Below are 20,203 nucleotides of genomic sequence, written 5' to 3' on the forward strand. Positions count from 1 at the left end.
CCAGTTGTATATATTATCCCACTCAATGAATGATGTACAGTACACACTTCTCTGGGTTGCTGAATACTTTCATCTGTGTCACAGAGAGTATAGCAGTTTGTAATCCATTTGTCAAAACACTGGCAAGCAACTATTACCTCACTAATGATGATAAAGTGAGAAGAAAAGCAGTAGTTTGAATTAGAACAAGCACCAAGAAGCCATTGAATTTCTTAAACTTTTGGAATTAATATTAATCATATTGGTCATATTTACCTGCAGATCAGATGTGGAAGGTCTGTGGTTCTCTAGGTAATATATAAAGGTACTTACTATTCATACACTACTATTTCTGACTTCTGAGAATTATTAGCAATCCTTGCTGGATGATGATCATTTTAACTTCATTAAATCTTTTGAGGTGAATCTTTGAGATTTCTGCAACTCAATCACATCAATCTACTTGTGTTTAGTTTGCAGTTGTAGTGATTTCTATACTCTAGAGTTTTTTGTTTTGTTTTGTTTTCTGTTTGTTTCTATGTGGTTATTCATACATAAAATGGAGGCAAGCTGTTTGTTTAAGTTTTGGGCTGTGTTAAACTGTTTCTGATCTTGATTCTATTGTGGAAGGGTAATGCTACTTCAGATCACTTTATCAACAGGTATTGACTCACTTTATTTTCATACTGATAGTTCTACAGCTGTTTCCTTTTTTCTGCATCACATTCCTTCAAACTTTTATTATAGACATACTTATTTTGCTGTTAGTTATTGTTCTTTTAATAATCTACTGCATCCTTTGAAATTCCTCAGGGTTGGATCTCAATGATCTTCAAGGTCCATCCAAATAAAACCATTCTGTGTGACTGTAAGATTCATATAACTATTTTTGCAGTTTTTCAAACTTTAACTGGTAGATATTTCAGTGAACTATTCCAAGTTTTACTTCTTGTAGACTGTACTATATTGTCTTAAATCTAAGTTTCTAATAGACGTTTTCTAGAACCAGCAGCAGTTCTGGTTCTAGAAAAGCAGCCTTCTTTAGAAACAAACAAACAAACAAAAACACCGTGAGATACTGTTGTTACAAACATGATCCAATGAACTATGGAGCTCTGCAGGCTGGGGTGAACTTGATACTGCTTATGGTCTCTTAGACTAGTTTGTTGCAGTGTGTATGCACTTAAGGTAGAGCAGAGTTTAAAGACCATGTTGCTTATAAGTAGGGCATGAGATCATATGGATGATGTGGCAGAACATGTTACATAAGGGTATTCTAAAATTGCCAACTGGCAAAACTAATTGTGTCTGAAGGGAGATAAAATCATGGCTATTTTTCCCTACCATCTTACTTTATCACTTTACCGTTGTCTTTTTGCAATTAGTTAGATTAAGCTATGTTGCTTACAGTGTGAATGTCATTTATGATGGATAAATAGAATTAGATGTCATCTATCAGTTGCAGCTGATTTTATGTACGTGATGATAGGGGTTCCTGCTGCCAATTAAGGGACCTTCAGTTTCAGAAGTATCAGTAGGGAAAAACATCAATAATTCCCAGCAATTGGAAAATGTTTAGCTCATGTTTACAAGATTTCCCCTAGAATTATTCCCAAGCATTCTGTTAGGAATGGTGATTCATCTTATTAGAAGAGAATGTACACAGTATGATCCTGTGTTCAATAGAATGCCTTGAAAATGCAAAGGGTTAAAATGGTAGAAAGCGGGATTAATGTGGGGGAGGGAAAGACTTCTTTCCTCTTCCACACCAAAAAGTTTAGACACTGTGCGTAATGTTAAGATAAAAAATGGTATAATGCAGAAGGAAACTGCTTTCTTCTATTACTATCATGTCTAAACAATTCTGGATACAATTTTAATTTACCAGTGTTGTTGAAGTCCTTGTAAAAGTTGTTTTGATTTTTGTCTCATGCTTCCTTGAAGCCCCAAATGGTAAACATTTGGACGTAATGACGCAAACAGTAGGCTATCAATCAATCCCAGTTTTCACAGCATTGTTGTTCATTCAGAAAAGCTGTGTGAACTGACCTCTTTCTACAGCAATGTCATTAGTTCTTTCAGAAATAAAATGAGGATCAAAAAGGCTTCCAGAATTTTTCTCTTAAGGCTTGGTGTACTGAATGATATTGTAAAAATTAGTGATCAACTGTTTTCAATTAACTCTCGGCTTTTTTAAATGTATTTTGTATAAGAGGCTACACATTAATTTCTTTTGTTCTCCCTCAGTTTTGTAAGCATTGACTTCCAGGAAATTAGTCAAACAGAAAATACAATTTCGATTAGATTTGACATGTGGGCTCTTAATTTTGATGCAAGCAACAAGTAATGTAATAGAGAAGTTAAGTATATACAGTATGAGTGCCTTCTGGTTGAAGTGAAATAACCATCAGAGCTCAGAAACTGGCTGGACTGTGGGAGTTAGAAAGCAAGGAGAGGAGCAACTCAGCAGTGTCCAGGTCCTCAGTGCTTCTTGTGAACTGACTTGGGAAGTTTTTACTCTGCATCTTTAGCTAAGAAGTCTGATTGTGCCTTTTGAACAATTGGCCTTTGCTTTTCAGTTCTTTTTGAGGTGGTGATGTTGAAATACTTCTCCAGGCCACCTAGATACAGAAGTGTAATGAGCAGTCTTAGGCAGTTTAATGGCTGCACTCTTTTCCCATATGGATATGATAATAATGTAAAGGGCTAAAGGCCTTGTAGTGTGCAGACATGCAAAAAGATATTTAAAAGCTCAGAATTTGATTACTGTTAATTCATTTTCTCCTCACTACTGGTATAAATTCCAGTTCACTCTGTTTTCTACTGCAAGACTCATTCTGTTAGGTCAGAACTGAAATTTAGGCTACTACTTAACCCATTATGCCTTCCTTGTGTGTTTGACTAAGTGGTGCTCTCCATGTCAGTGGGTGTTCACAAACACTGTCTCCTGTTTGGTGTGAGTTGTCATTCGTCTGCCAGGCCATATGCTTAGATCATCCTTCTGTAGCTGATTTCCCTCTTCCTCCCAAAGTTCTCATACATATTTAACCCAGTTCCCTATTTTAAGTTGAAGTGGAAAGAATTTTTATCTTTCTGTATTAAGATTACATGCCTTTTGATTTAGTAGACCATTTTGATGGTTTACTAAAGGGATGTAAGTCCAGAGGCTGGCTTGAGATTACTGAGCTAATAGCTATTAGTCATGACCATGTATGAAGGTACAGATATTCTGATGGTTAGTACTAGGGCAGCTAGACTGTCTATGTAGCTTTTTGTTAACTGTCTTCATTTCTAAACAAACTCTTCGTTTGCAGTCGACTTCCCTGTCTAAAAAATGTTCTTGCCCTCAAAAAAATGGAGATCTCAAGCTGGTTGTGGTTTTTCTGCATGGAAGTTCTCAGGAAGCAGCAGAGGCTGTTTTAAGGCTTGCTCCGACTTCACCTCAGTCAACCGTATGAGGATTATCTTCATCCCCTTTCCTAGTCTTTTCCATTCAGCAGCTTTGCTAATATCACAAGAATAGCATGCGGGTTTTTTTGTTGGTTGTTTTTTTCTGTGTGACTTAAAAGTGGTTTCTAGGCATGCACTTGCACGCACATTCAAAAGAGCTGAATGCAGAAAGAGGTGTAGTAAATAAAGAAATAATCCTGTTTCTCGGACAAGCCTCTGGAAATTTGTTAAGCTTCAGCTAAAATTGTTCTGTCGGCCACCCAATAAGTTTTATTAGTATCAGACTCCAGACTATTCTCTTTAAATTTGTCAGAAAGCCAGTGACTTTATTCAGGCACAACAAAGTGAATAGTTTTTATATGTCTGTTATTAACAGTAGTAGTACAAAATGGAGAAAGTAAAATTCTCCACAGAACAGGGTAACTTTTTTTCAAAATTGAGTTTATTCCATTTGGAAAATATAAGCCAGCAATTCTAGAATTCTCTGCAGATGAGAGTTGTTACTGCCATCCCAGTGCTGCATACTTTGTGGGCTGTGCTAGAGATGCACTTCTTGAAAGATTTGAGGTGCCATCCCCAAGTTCCTCACTGAATGCTGTGGATTTGAAAATCTAGGCAGTCAAGAAAAGACTGGGAAACCTACTAGAAATAGGACAAGTTATGTCAGTAATATGCTTTGCATATGTGTTTTAGTTGGAAATCTGTTGGAATCAGAAGCATCTTGACAAAATGTTTTGGTTGTGGTGAATTTCTAGTTTTAAAAAGAATATTTTTTGTGTTTTAGGAGGAGACCTCAGGTTCTTTATGCACTGTATGGATATTTCAGTGTGTTCCCACTGAATTTATCACTTAGACAAAAGATGAGTGAAGAGACAAAAAGGAAGGAGGAATTAGAGGCGCAGAGAGGTGATGTGGCTTGCACCTGGTCACACTGAGGTCAGTAGCAGAGTTAAGAACTGGACTTTCTTTGAATTCTGGTCAACATCACTCTCTCACATCTCAAGCACAGTTCGTTCAGTATGAGAGACTGAGGCATCAGAAACTTCACAGGAAATAAAAGCACTTTTCTTGTAGCTTCTCATATTTTTGCTCTTGGAAGCGTGACCACAGCAGCTATAGTATACAAAGTATGTAGACTAACATGTTTGCTGTTAGTTTAATAGAAGATGTAAAAATGCTCCAAAATACTTTTTTTTTTTTTTTTTTTCAATATAGAAATCATCCTGATAATCATATCACAGAATCATGAGTTCATTTGCTGTGTAATTTATGCTGCCTTTCATACTGTAACAGGTGAAGATGTGACTGGAGACTATAGAAGATCTCCCAGAGCTTTCAGATGGTAGTAAGCCTTTGTGGAAGTTTACTGATGTAAATTTCTCAACCAGGATGCTACAGTGACAACAGAATTTTGTCTGTGCTTTCAGTTATACTAACAAACAAAAGAAGACAAGAACACCTGGTGTTTTCACGGCGTGACTATTACCAGTTCTCTGGTGTGATTGTGCGCTAGGCCAAATAATGCTCTACCAGAAAACTTCGCTGTTCATGTGTTGATAGTAGGGGGTGTATTCTCATTGAGCGGTGTAGATAGTAGAATTTTAGAATAGTTTGTTTTGGAAGGGACGTTAAAGACCATCCAGTCCAACCATCCTTCTCTGAGTAGGGTTGTTTCCTGCTAGATCAGGCTGCCCAGGGCCCCATCCATCCTGACGCTGAATGCCTCAAGGGATGGGGTATTCACAGCTTCTCTGGGTGGGCAGTCTGTTGTAGTGTCTCACCACCTTCATAGTGATTAATTTCTTTATCTAATCTAAATCTAACTTCTTTTTAGCTTAAAAGCCCAGTCCTATCTTTACATTCCCTAAATCTCTGTTGTGGCTATGGAGATAATTTTGGCTGATCAGGCTCAAGCTGGCTCTTGCCTTGAGGTAAAGAGAATGTGTACTGGTCCATTTAATGAGCTACTTCTATATCTTTAAATTAGCTTATGTGCTGTAGTCTTATTTGGGGGGGAAGGGGGGGTGGCTAAGTAAAATCATTCCTGTTTTCCTTGATTCTCCTTTGCAATCTTTTTCTTTCTGCCTTTTTGCATATGTGCGTAACCTGATTTTCACAGGAGATAAACATTTTACAGGGCTAGAAAGAAGAAAAGCTGCAGAAGGAGGAAAGATTTTAAACTGTGACAAGGGAAGTTTAGGTTAGATATTAGGAGGAAGTTTCTTCCTACAGAGGGTGATGATGCACTGGAACAGGTTGCCCAAGGAGGTTTTGGATGCCCCATCCCTGGAAGCATTCAGTGCCAGGCTGGATGTGGAAAAGTAATAGCTTTACCAATAATGTAAGCTGAAATAAACAACTAATAAACACTGTATTGTATTTACTCCATTCTATAAGGATTCAGCAGTGCTTGTTAATTGTATTTACTCCCTTCTTGAATAGCTCATCCTAATCAAAGATGTTGGAATCTTCACATTTCATGGGTAAATTGTATTTTTGTTTTGGAGAATATTTGCAAGAAAGGTAAAATTTGTTTTTTTATCAGAGCTGGTCTTATGTAGTGCCTTGGGATATACAGAGATCGTAGAATCATGCTGTAGTCATTAAAGATAAGAATGTATCTTGTGCCCCTTGCCCTTTTTCCTTGTTGGGTATTGTCACCACACTTACCATGGCAAAATATAATGAGAAGCTTCACCGAGTCCCATATCTTAATGCAAACAGTTATTCACTGACAGTTTGCTCTCTTTGTGAAGAGGTGAATAGACTGCAAAGGGCTGTGTCTGAGAAACACCCATGATCAGATTGAGGGTTTGTGGATTAAAATTAGGGACCAGACCAATAGAGTACTTCTGGTAGTTGAGGTCGGCTGCAGGCTGCCCGTTGGAGAGCAGCCTGCTGATGAGGCCTTTGTGCTTCCAAAGTAGTCAAAATAGGTCTGAAAAGATAATGTGATAATGTATGAGTTGTTGAAGCAAACTCTTCAGGTCTTTTGATATGGAAAAATTAAAAACAACTTCTGAGGAAAATTAATATGTAATCTTACCTTTGAACAGATAGCTATTTTGTGACTTTATTAAAAAAGTTACTGTTCTGTTTAAAAAGCTCTTCAGGTATTTCATCACTCCTTCATCTACTCTTTCCTAGTTTTCTCAAGAGTAAATTCTTTAATTGTGTTGTGGTAGAGATTTCTAAATGCTTTAATCTACAAACTGCTTAAAATAACATACAGTATGTGTACAGAAAAGGAAATTTTATGTGTGCAAACCATATTGCCAACTCATTAGAGAATTTATTTTTCAATGAGTAAGGGCCTGGAAGAAGCTAATGTGAGTATTTTAGCAAGAGTTTGTATTTCTCTGATAAACAGCACTCCCCTTCTGTTTGTGATCACAGGATGAAAGCTCTCTAAGCTTGTATATGTACATTTTTACTGCTACATCATGTAGGGTGCTCTTAAGATTGAGATCTCTTTCCCCAGGAAGCATTTCTGTCTAAGATTAATTGCCCTTTTAAAATCGGTGTTTGATGTATTCCTTTGGCTATATCCTGACTCACTTTAACCCTCTTTGACCTGACCCCACTGACTATTACCGCCATGGCTGAAGGAGAAATACTTCAGCTTGATGTATGCAGTACAGATTTGAGCCTGTGGTTTTTCACATCAATGGATTCAATTAGCTGGGTTTTTACTGATCAGCTTAGCAGAGGATGGAGAATTTGTCAGACGTGGAACAACATTGCCTGTTCTTATGAGTTAATTGAGTAGCTCATCCACATTTTTATGTTTACGTTGCTTGTGAAATTCACTTTGTTAACCTTCATAGTAATATTGTTGTAAGTAGCATTTTTAAAAAGGCAAAACTGGTTTATCTTCCTCCCATTAAACGGAGGAAGTTGCAAAACAGAAAATAGCGACCATTAAATCTTTGATCTGTATGTATGTCCAATCACTTTTCAGGCAAATGTTTTAAAATTATGATTATGTCAGAAAATCCACACGTGAGTTTGATTTATTAAACCGAGCAGATAAACTAAAAAATACTGTCATGACTTTATGAAAACAAGTAAAGTTGCTGATGCTTTCTCAATTGGGTGTTGCAGCAATAGCAATCCTTTGCTTTGTCTTGCTAGTAGTTCATCATTTGAGTCGCTGAAATGTTAATTATAATAAGAGGGCGATGGCTACAATCAAATAATATTTGCAGGCATTATGTGAATTATAGTAACTTGAAAATGAAGTAAACTAGAGGCTGAAAGTTCAAGAATGCCATTAAAAACCTTTAAAAGTGCATACATGTGCATATGCATAGGAAATATAAGATTGTATAAATAATTTGATAGATGCTTAGAAGAACCATACTGTGGAAAACAATGACTTTTTAAAAGTCTTTATGAACAGTAAGCAACAAGAATTCTTTCAGCAAATTAACTTGGTTTATACTAATCTTTATCAAATGCTTCAATTTTTCAAGAACCATCTTGGCTACATTTAGCTTGCTGCCTGTGCACGACTAAGCCTTACATTCTGAAGGTCGCCTGTAGGAAGTTCAGAGAGAAGGGAAACCTTAATTAATTACGTGCATGGTGCACGTAAGGGTTAACTCATAAGTCAATATTCTGCCATTTGAAAAGTTACTCGACTCGTAACCCAAGCATTCCTATTCCTTGTGTGTATAAATATCTTGTTTGCTTGCTCATTGTATGGACAGTAGCTCAATATGCATAGAACTTCATGTATGCACAGCCAAACTTAAGTGCTTTGCAAAAAAAAATGTTTCAGTTGTGAATTCGAGTATATTATAAAGTGACACAGATTCATTACTAGGTCAGGGTTTAGACTAAGGCATGGATACTAGGAAGGGATTTGTTCTTAGGAAGAAGGAATATATAAGAATATTTGCTGGTAGGTTGTTTATAACTTTTTCCCCACATTCTTAGATGTTTGAGAAGTATTTTGGATGCAGGATTCTAAAACTCCTTCAATACAAAAATTTTCATGGCTGAAGAAAAGCACTTTTGGTCTGTCATAAATTATCTTGGGATTACCTGCAACGACTTTATTAAGAGCTTCTAATAAAAACACAAGAATAAATTAAAAAATTAAAAAGAAAAGGCTTTTCATGCAACCTGGATTTACTGGTGTTTGAAGCTAAATGCTCTCTAGGAACTTTTTCAGTGAGATAGAAAAATGTTTTCTAGTTTGTTTACCTGCTGCCCAGCTGCTGTGAGGTTTGAAGCACATCCCAAATCAGCTCTGAAGCTAATTCAACTTTTGTAAGCGGTCATTGGCCACACTGTTGTGTTTCAGAAATGCAGCTATTCTAATGTGAGGATTGAATTGCAGTGGAGGATGGCAGGAAATTGAGAGGAAAAATTGCATGAAGAAAATAATAAATAGGAATAATGCCAAATGCTTTATTCTTTTTTTTCTTTTTTTTTTTTTTTTTTCCCACAGTGTTTAATGATGCTTAATGTAGATGGCAATGTTGTATATTCACCTACTTTCAGTTTGTAGGTAGTGAAGTCTAGGACTACTGGAGTATCATCCAGAGAATCTAATCATACTAAGAATAGTGGCAAGGTAACAGTTTCCTCTCCTTTAATGTTATAAATATCCCATGCACAAGAAGATCCTGAGGAGATCATCCAAGTGGCCTGGATCAAAAATGCATAGAGCAATACAACACTGTTTCAAGCGTAGCTCCAAATTAGTGAATGTGGACTTCACAGTGGTATCACAGTGGAGGAATAATTGGAATTCCTCCACAGTGGAGGAAGATATTTTGTACAGTTTTGCTTTTATAGTTGGGTACTTTGCTAGAACAGAATTCACTATGGTTGATACAGGTCCTGTTCTGCTGTAGCCTTTTGGTCTAAGAAGCAGCAGTTCTTAGGAGGGGCTCTGGTAGAATGACATCAAGGCACTAAGAGAGAAATTGAGACAAATTATGTAAATAACAATATGATCCAGGGTGGAGAGAGATTGATATTTTGAACTGTTCATTTTGGAGCATAATAATATTTTTTGTAAAAAAGTAAAGGTTATCTGCATGGGGTTGTTTGACAAACTGATTAAAACTTAATGTTCCTTTAGTTTTGTTTTGTTTTTTTTTAATTAAAAAAAATAAATATTTGTGTATTTATAAAGTATTAGATTTAATTTACCTTTGGTTTTCTTTGGGGCAAGGAGTGTGCCATGGTTAAAAGTAGTGTGTGATATTTATGTAGATATCAAAAATAATCCAGAGCCTTGAACATATTTGGGAAAGCTATGACCATTGGTCTGAGCAATTGAACTTGTGGTACTGCCAGTGGTTAAAATGAGAGATGTATTGCTGCCTGTTAAAAATGTCTGACTGATGGTTAAGTTATACTCATGTTGGGCAATTAAATCTTAACAGAAATTCTTCCCCAAGTTGCTCTTTTATTTGGAACAACGTTTGTTTCAGATTCAGAGAAATTTTGAGGGGAAAAAAAAACCTGGTTCTGGCCAGTGTATTCAACATATATTTCCATGTATGAATTCTTCACCTCAGTCAGCATCAGTGGCTTTCCCCAGTGCTGGCAGGATTTGCAGTAAGGAATGACAAGTCACTGCTGTGCCATCGTGTCACACATCAGCCTCTAAAGCTTTGAGGTCAGACAGAAGCTTTTGTTGTGGCTAGGCTATTTTAGAGTCAGCTTCTCAGATTTTTTATTTTCTCATTATTGCTCAGAGTATAATGAACAGCATATCTTGCCATTTGTGATCCAGTATATCACCTGTGTTTCTCTTCAAACTGCTCATTACTCCAAATTAGGGGAGTGGAAGGGAATAGTAATTTTTTTAGCTTACGTGTAATTAAAGGAAGGTGGAAAATATGTTAAGATTGCTGTGGGAATGAGTTAACTTTTGGCAATGGTGATAGTACTGTGAATAGCAAGGTTAGTCCTTTTTGCAGTGAAGTTGAATTGACAGAAGTAAGCAAAGCTTTTGGCCTGTGGTTGAAGGACACTGTTGTGAAGCTTCTGAAAACCTTTACTAAGATTTTGTTCCTGTTTAAACAGTTTTTAAAGTGAAAGTATCCTCCTCAATATAGGATGTGTTATTCCTTTGGACTTGGAAGTAATAGTTGCTTAAGTACTTTGTATCCCTAAAGACACTTTTAACGTTCACTCTGAGCACATTAGGAAGCGCCTGTGATCGGTTGGTCTTGAAATGAGACTAAGCTCATTGTAAAACTGTGCAGGTATTGAGTACCTGGGAGTACTCAACTGAGTAGGTGGGATTTGTTCCAAATGCTTTTGTATTGGAGACGTTTATATTGAGGGCGCTGCTGCTGCTGTGAAATCTGAACTACTCCCTACATTTCTGTACTTCATTTTTGTTGCAAACGCACCTGTCAGAAATGGATTGCAGAAATGTTTCAGAGCCATTGGAGTTTATAAATGGTAAAACTGAAATGTTTTAACATATCTTATTAAAAAATACTTAAAAGAATGGAAAGCATAAATATTTTATTTTTACATGGGTTGATTTCATTCTTCAGCTAAGTTTGCTGACAAAGCAAAGAAATATTCTGCTGTAAATGAAAGAAAGATTTGGTGTCTGACTAAACTAAATATTACAAAAGTAGTGTTAAAATGTTAATAAATACCCCTAAGGTGGTTTGGGGGGGGGGGGGGGGGGGAAGGTTGTTGTTTGTTTTGTTTTTTGAGAGTTTACAAATATTCTATGGGCAGGTGCAACTTTGCTCTTAACCAAAATCAAACCATTAGTTCTCAGGGAAATCTTAACCTTTGCTTGCCAGAGGTTTGCTTTAAAAACAGTCAACAATATCTGTCGGTGATGAATTTGGTAGTAGCAGATACATGTGAAGTGCAGCACTGAGCCTTACTTATCTGTAAATAATTTCCTAAGGGATCCTAAAGAGGCAGATTAAAGTCTGCCCCATAAAGATGTCAGGGTGTCTTTTCAGATTCTGAGATGTCCGAGGCACCATCTGTGAGCACACATGGTCAAGGAGTGTTTTGGCTGCTTTGAGGTACCTGCGCCTAAAGAGCTGTTCAGCTGCCTGGTGATGCGAAGAGCAGGAGGGGTGGAAAAGAAAGCAGCTACAGAAAAGTCACATAAGAGGGAAATCTCTGCTCCCTGTTATACTGTGTGGTATAACCTGTTGTCAGGAGTACCATTAGTGATATCTAATCCTGAACCTGTGATGTGTTCTAAAGATAAGCAAGCAAGTTTTTATGGCCCATTTCACATTTGAAAATGCTGGCAACTACTTCTTTTACATTGTTCATAAGGTTGATAGTGCGTGACATTTTCCTTGTTTATTCTTAGTCCCTACAATTTTTAGTATCGCTGTCTAATATATTCCTGTGACCATGTGTCCTGCTAGAAGCACATGATTTGATTTCCTAGTTTGGAGCACAAGGTACTGTTTTCCCTTTTTGGGGTTTTAAAGGCAATTTAGTTAAGTAGTGAGTCCCTGAATAATAAAGGGTTCTGTATTGTCCATTTTAATGGCTGCTGGCCGGTTCTGGGACTTACTATGCATGGGACTTGCATACAGAGGATTCTAAGTACGCTGGGGAAATCCTCACTCAATCCGAAAAGTCTTGCAATGTCTGTCAGTGAAAGGATTTAAGCCAGCTACGCTGTCCTGACCTGTGATTGCTAAGAGGCAGCAAATCTGAATGGGGGCATTTTAAGCCATGATGGGTTTTAAGTGGTACATCACAGTGGTGCAATTTGGGTAGGTGAAAGGGAGTTTCTGGCTGAAGGTTGCTGAGCATTGTGGTGCAAATATGGGTGAAAAGTGGCTGAAATATGCCACTTTGCCAGGAATAGTTCCTCCTCACCATTCTCCTTATAGACACTTGAATCCATCTGAAAAGCAGTTGGTTTTCTTCATCGTATTTAATTATTCTCTGAATAGAGATCTTCCAGTACTATTTTAAGTTACATCAGGAGCATGGATAACTATCTGAATTGATGCTGAATAAGCTCATTCTCTTGCTCTGATTTTGAGCGTTTTAGTTAGCAAGCAGTAATTTATGTGGCTAATGGAAGTAGAAGAACTAATCATGAATTACCACGACACTGACATCTTCCTAACTTCCCTGAAGATTATGTATTTTCTCTTCTTTGCTCTTTGTTCTCTTTTGAGATGCAGCAACCACCACCATCTCATTTCCTTCCATCAGATGCCTAAGTGCAAGAGAGTCCTATAGCAGTGCTTTCTTTGGCTGGATCAAGGTGGGCTCCTGATCAGGAGTACTGAGATAGAAATCTGTTTCTTTCCTTTCAATCTGAGCTGACTATTTCTCTCTGTACTTTTTGTAGTCTTGGAAAACTGACTAGACGTGGTATGCTTTCAGGTGCATGCTTCAGAGCATCCAAGCAATCTGAAACATCCCAAGAATGTGTTGGTACACAACAGGTAGTCATAGTTGTGTGCCTTCTACAGATGGAACTTCATGACGTTTTACCAACAAACTTTATTTGCCACTAGCAACTTTCAGGGGCTTATAGTGGATTTTAATTCACGAATTTTCACAGGGAAACTAAGGGAAAAATCACTTAATTCTTCAACAGCCATTCTGATAGCAGGTGGCTTAATTTGTCTTGAGGGTTTTTTTTTTGTAAATGCTAAAACAGTATTTATCACTTGAACATCAATTCCATCATACTGTAAATGCTGTGATGTAAATAGTTGGTGTGCACACACGTTGTAAAATATTCTATGAAATGTTTATTGCCCTGCTTTCATTTTTCTGATATTTTCACTTCTTCTTCTTCCTTAATTTGCAACAAAGTAAAAGAAACCATCTGTATGTCATATGATACCTAGCATGTAACCCAACTTTATCTTGACTTAAAAGGAGAAGTCAGTGGGATGACTAGAAAATTTTAGCATTGCTTTTGAGAAAATTCCGGGGGTTTTACTACATTACTCTATATTGTAAAATGGGTGCTGACAGTTATGATCTTTCCAGGTCTGGACCTCGTGCAGCACAGATGAGCTAAGTTATTAGCTCTAATTTTTATAGACGTAGTCCAATGACATGGCATTAATCTTCTACATAATTAAGTAGTTTAAGTCTTGTGTCACTTATTTAAATATATGTTTAGAAACTTGTACTCTTTTACAGAGGTATTCCAACAGTCTATTTATACTTTGTGCAACAGAATATGGAGTGGGGAAACAGAGAACAATACTTGGTGCGTCAGATCTGCAGTTCCTAATAGTTTACAAACAGTAATGGAAAGGAAAGTATTGTGCAAATCTGTTACAGATATAAACCAGGTAGATGAAGCTTTCAGAAGAAGCTAGCAAATCATCCAGGACCCAGAGCAGAGTGGTAATGTGGGTGCTAACTAGACAGGCAGCTCTTGAGAAAATGAGTATTTTTCAGCAAAGTTTTTAATGTTTGCTGTTTTCAGCTCTTGTTACATAGGGGAGCCATCTATGAGAGAGACTGTATGTTTTTCAGAATGGGGAAGTTACTCAAAACATGAAAGTTGAAGAAAATGTGGGTAAATGCAACTTAAGTGAGAGTTTATGGTCTGTAGTAATGAAAGGAAGGGAAAATGCTGAAGTGAAAACAAGGGATTTTGTGGAAGGAGGCTACAGTAAATATGGATTTAGTAGATAAGATCTCTTTAGTCAAGCCTCCAGGGGAGCAAGTCTTAAGGAGAAGTGATGCTTTGTCAGAGATAATACTAAGGCACAAGTAGCACTAGTGCAGAAATGTAGACTCTTAACTGCACCATAGATTCTTCATTAACCCCTGAGACTTTCTCAGTTTTCTGAGAAATGGAGTAAAAGATTTGTATGAGAAAGGGGCTAAGTTGAGTAGGGAAGAGGAAATGGGGACACACAGATAAATTACGTTTCATTTTTAAGCAAAAGGCATTAATACACACAGGCACACATCCAAAAATATTGTTATATAGAAAAGAAGGAAAGCTTTTCTAAGATTTTCCAATAGTCATTAGAAGGAGATGTTCAAATTCTGAAATTTCTCATCCATTATAATGCAAGGTTTTGCTAAAAACAGCTGCTCATAAGGAGCTAGCACAATCTGGATTTAGGCTAAACTGTTCATGAACACTGACGTGTGTAATAGCCAATGTGTGTTTGTCACGAGCAGAGTGGTTTCAGATTAATCTTTTGTTTTCTCTTACTCTTTTCTTTAACATGTAAAATTTCTGGCATTAGATTACAGTGCATTCTTGAAAGCTGTAAGGAAGCCAATGGTTTTTTTGGTGAAACTTTAGAGGTACTAAATTGACCAGATAATGTCCAGGTGGAGAGTGATTGTGAATGATTCACCGATGAAAAAGGAAGAAAGAATTGAAGACTGTCCTGACAAGAATTGAAGAAGTCCTGGCCAGACTCTTAATGTTTCTATCACTCAGCCCATTAATAAGAGCATTCTTTCTAAATTTACAGATGAAAGAGATGTACGAATGACTACAAGTTATATTTAAGGACAGGGTTAGAATCAGGAAGAAGTGGAAAATGTATAATGTTTTGGTTTTTTTTTAAGGAAAGAATATGCATGGTAATACATTTGAATTATTGTGTGAGTTTTATTGTGTGATGTGATCAAACTTTGCGGTAACGCATCTCTTTTATTGTCATATAACAAGAAATTCTGTGAGCTGTGTTTAAAGTTGAACACTTGTTGAAATGTTTTCTTGAGCTTTGAAGGCTTTTTTCCCTGTATGCAGTGACAAAATTGCTGTAAATAAGTCTGCAAACTGATAGTATATTTTCTGCCATCTCTCTGACAATTAACTAATATTGTGAAACACAGACATCTGTCATCAATGTTATGGCTGATTCATAGAATACCACCAGTTGACTTCAGTTTGAAAGTGTTAAACATATATTTTACTTGGTATCAAAAATATGGGATGTTCTCAGCTTCTCAGCGTGAAATCTTGATTACTGGGAACTTTTTCTTGAGGAGATTGTGCACTTGATGAGTATCGTTTCAACCCTGTAAATACCTGTTCTGGTTGAAAATAACAGAAATTTATTTTACTTTTACATGATCTGCTGTTTTCTGACTTGTCTGCCATGAAACCAGAAACCAGCAACTGTTCATACTTAATCAAGTGTAATAACCAGTATGCTATGCTATCTATGGAATCCAGCTTTCATCAAAAAACTTTACAGAACACAATACCATACATAGTTAACGTAACTAATATATGATGCTTTATTTTAGACATACGTAATTGTCAGCTTCTGCAGTATGAATTGTTTGTAGTATAAAAGTTAACAGCATATTCAGGAGCGATTGTTTCTAAAATAAATATCTGGAATAGATACCAACTTAAAATACAGACTTTTTCAGGCATCTTTCAGAGTGTTTAGGCTACTGAACACAAATAAGATTTTATCTGTCCTATAAAGTAGGAGTTGAGCTGCATGAAAGAGCCAGTAATGGTACTTCTGATATCCTACATTCCACTCTCTCTCATGCAGCTCTTGGTCAGCACAGTGGTTTGGTCTGTTCTGTAGATGGTAAAGGGATAAAATGCCAGTTAGAAAAGACACTGATATTTCTGTGCGCTGACTTTGGATTTCACTGTGGTAGGTCCATGTGAGAAAGCCAGAGTATAATATAAAAACAGCAGAAGGTCACTGCTTTCTATTTTTTTTTTTCTTCCTCTAACCATTATTTGGAGCATATTTTAAATGCACTTCTCATATCATGACTCTGAAATAAATTTTCATTTTCAGGTTTTTTTTAGTTCATTTTGTGACAGTTATGTCGGTTGCTCTAGCTGGTTCCCATCATTTGAATCAAAGGATCAAAGTACTTGCATCCTCCGGGACAAGTATAAATAAAAAGAATTGAAATATTCTTAGAATATATTCTTGCCGTACTGGGAATCATTTACAAACATAGCTTTTCTGAGAGATGAAACTAAGTGAGAAAAAGCTGGTGCCAACTCGTCCTTCTGAGTAACTCTCAGTAATATTGCTAAATTCTCAAGTAAATTATTCTTAGCAAAACAAAATTACTTCAGGAACATTACATGTGTTATGAGTTGCTTTTGTGGGGTTTGGGTTTTTTTTGCAAATGCTCTTTACTTTTTCAGCAGAAAGCATATTAAGTATTAAGAACACGTCATCTGTAATTTTTGGGAAGCCTAATACCTTAAGCATACTCATAAACCATATTCATATGGCCTGTATCTGGGAGGGATAGATATACCTTAACCGTGTTGACACCAAGCTGTGATTTCTGCAGGGGGAAAGAAAAGAAAATACAAAACTTGCAACTAATGGAGAAGAATGGTGCTTGGATTAAGTTTCATTTTAAACTGATTTTTAATTGGAATTATTTTACCTTAGTTTCTTTCTTAGATGATGCTAGTCTCAGCTTTCTCCATACCAGTACTTCCTGCTTTTCATTCTGTTATAGGCTGTACTCTGTAACACCAATTAAGTCTACTGTAAATTAAGTATAAGTAAATGTTTAATCCTTCTGTGAACTTTGAATGATGTACTTAGTGGTTCCTCTTTTTCTTTGAATTAGATGGAGAGAAGACGACTCAAGTGATGATTCATGGAATTGAGCCAATGCTGGAAACACCACTACAGTGGCTAAGCGAACATATGAGCTATCCAGATAATTTTCTTCACATTAGTATCATTCCCCGACCTACTGATTGAAACTTGGCTATATTGGTATGAGGATCATTCTCCAGGTGGAATTCTAGGGGCATGTTAAACACTTGCTTGTATCGGTCTTGAGACAGGCAGCCTGACCAGAAACAACAAAAAATGAAACAAAACAAGAAGTCCTCACTGCTGCAAGCCAAACAGGAAGAGAGATCCTATCATCAGATAAGGGCAATTGGGCTGATCTTATTTTGCATCACTGCTGCTTTTCTTCACCGCTGTAATTAAACTTCAGTTGCGTTATGAAAGAATTTACAGGACCTCTGCAAGTCTGCTGTTTTCTTGTAAAAGGTAATGAAGCTGAAACTGTCAGCTGAAGAGCAAATGGAAATATGCTACTCGATTGTATTTCTGATTAACACATAAGCAGGGCTATTTCCTAAAGTGGTAATGCTTCAACTTTGAGAGTGGAAACATTGGTTTAATTTTCTAGAAAAGTTAGGCACTGACAGATGTAGTTACCAATAGCTTTTTGTAAAAGATCTGATTACTGTAAACCCATCTTTCCTTAATGAGAATGTCGTGTTTACAGTATGTGTATCGGTATGCAAATGATCTAACTTTGATAACAAACAGCCAGAGATCTTGAAAGCAAACCCATCAAGCATGTTTTGCCATTTAAAAACATGCACAACTTGATAATATACAAATACTTTGGATTTGTGTGCTGTCACTGAGTACTCCGGTATGTGTGTTATTCCAGCCAGTTTTCATAGACCAGCGTTGTTGTAGGATAATTTGTCTCAGGATTTCACATGACGTTTCTTTGTGTTGGTTTGTTTTTATTTTTTATTTTTATTTTTATTTTATTTTTTTTCTCTGAGAATATTTTCTTTAATTCGTTCAGAAAGTTTGGGGAAAAAAAAAACAACAACAACAAAAAAGTAAATGAATGCTGCAAACAACAAATGTTGTATCCTGCTGTTTATTCCCATGGACGAGAAAACAGTCAAACTGGAGGATGACCAGCAGATTTTATTGCTTTGTAATAGTTCTGATTTTTTTAAAACTGAGGCTTTACCAAGCTAATACTTCCTTGCTTTTGAGTTTACTTTTCCTCTGTGATCCTTGGGCAATCAGTCTGAAAGATTATCATCTCATTGCACAGAACTTTATTTTGGCAAGTCTTTTCTAAGGTTATTGGGGTGCTTTGCTTCTGAATGTCCTTACCATGACAGCTGCTGCTGGGATCCTGATGCTCCTTGTGTTACGTTGAATTCATCCCAGTGTGTGCCATATTGCTTTGTCTGCAGTCTGGTTGTGTGTGGCACAACGCTATGTTTATAGTAGACATATTATCAAGTATGTCAGATATTATCATATATATATTAAATTACAAAAGAAAAGCATGACATTTTTTTCTATCAAAAAGAATGTAGCTGTTGAAGTTGCTACTCAAAGTTATGGCTTGCAGATGTCCCGATAGCTCCCACTGCTGTTCCTGTTCTGCTTGTTTCTGTTCTTTTTGGTAGAATGTTTACCTGTAGCTGAAAAGGAACAAAATGGAAATCAATCAAACAAACAAAAAACTCTTTTAAAAGCAGGGTGGGGGGGAGGGATCTCCTGGGATGAGGGTCGAATTGAGACTAGAAATGCCCAAAGGGCAGAAAAATGTCAAAGGAACAGATTAGATGGTGTTTTAAATGTAAATAAGGAAGCGGTATGAAGGAAATGGAAGGAAAAAAGTAACAGGGAAATAAACATGTGCTGTGTTCTGCGGGACATGACAGTGCTCTACAGAGTGACAAAACATGCGGGTGTATGCAGAACTGAAATATACTGTTCTTACAGTGGGATGGCCTGGTTGAGTTGTTCTAACTTCCACTTCTGTTTGGAATTTCTGTTGCAGGGCTGGATTGGCATTTGTAAACTTTCTTAGGCGGACACATTTAAGTATTCTGGAGAATTTCAAAGTCCTGCCAGTGGATAAAGCAAATATTTTGTAGTTTTCATATTTTAAAAAAGTATTTTGTAGGGATAATTTTTTCCATTGATCAGGATAGCATTATAAGAGGCCGTACATTATAAAAACCTATAGAGGTTATTTCTGTTATTTGCTAGAAAATCCTACTTTTAAGGCCTAGCATGAAACAAGTGGCTTGGCTTTAAAACATAGTCTTTCCTATTAAACTAATTAAATTTCATTTTAAAATAAAAGAATAAATGAAAAAGCTTGGGTCTGTCTTCATTTCCAGCTAAATAAGGGTGACAAAAATGATTTATCAGCATTTGAGAAGCAAGAACTGCTTAAAGAGCTGGTCAGATGATGCACCTGAGCATCACGCATCACAACAGTGGAGTCATTGCTTTCCCCAATTGTAATCACATTTTACAGTTCGTGCTGCTTAGCGTGTGAGGAACAGGAGGAACAGGAGGAGCACGGTGACTTTATTGCTTTTCTTCACTTTGAAATGCCACCAAACTCCAAAACAAAACCAACAGTCAGTCTAAAATAATCAGAATTTAAAGCAGTGCTCCCTAAACTTACTTCAGTGCCAATGAAAAGCAAAAGGTCCATAAACACGTTTCTCATGTAACATGCAGCGTTATAGCATGGTTTAGAAAGGAGTGAGACACAGAGCTTGTTGTTCGCTGCATTTCACGTTTGGCAATGTCTGCCTTGGTCTTTGAATGTTTGCTGAAGAAAGAGAGAATTTTCCAGTGCTTTCTTTGATCTTTGATACCACTGGCCGTCACTCAGCGCGCTGTCGATTAGCACACAAGGCGATGCCTTTTCATTAAGAGCTAGAAATCGCTTGTTTTGATTTTTAAATTATTTTCCATGAATTCTTTTGGTTGAAAAAAAAAAAAAAAAAAAAGTAAGGAAGCAGAAATTATGTTCAGGTTGGGGGGGAAAGAAAATGGATGTTGTGACTACTGGTGAGAATGTGAAATGGATATCCGAAGGACTGGTAACCATGAAAACTGAAGAATTAGAGAAGGTGCAGAATTGTGTGTATGGGGTGTGCATAGACATTAATCAGAAGGATTTCTGCTGCGGAAAGAGTAGAAAGACCCAGTAGCCATGCAGTGGTGTATTATGCTGCTGATGTGCATGTAATTCTGGCTTCACACCAAGT

The 20,203-nt window shown here is 36.9% G+C and overlaps 1 protein-coding gene across 10 annotated transcripts in view; it reads left to right on the forward strand.

Moving 5' to 3' along the window:
* Positions 1-19,294, forward strand: part of ATG5 (autophagy related 5) — a 63,605-nt gene extending 44,311 nt beyond the window's left edge. For 9 of the 10 annotated variants that reach the window (XM_015858736.3, XM_085543670.1, XM_085543673.1 and 6 more), the window contains one exon: positions 16,978-19,294. In XM_015858736.3, the coding sequence (XP_015714222.2) occupies positions 16,978-17,114 (137 nt within the window). In that variant the 3' untranslated portion in view covers positions 17,115-19,294. Of the gene's footprint in view, positions 1-4,213; positions 4,366-16,977 lie in introns of all 10 variants that reach the window. The other variant, XR_001554279.2, reaches the window with a different exon arrangement.
* Positions 19,295-20,203: the final 909 nt, after the last annotated feature.

Source organism: Coturnix japonica, chromosome 3 (genome assembly GCF_054131305.1).
Source record: "Coturnix japonica strain WE chromosome 3, WE-NBRP24, whole genome shotgun sequence".
Taxonomy (NCBI): domain Eukaryota; kingdom Metazoa; phylum Chordata; class Aves; order Galliformes; family Phasianidae; genus Coturnix; species Coturnix japonica.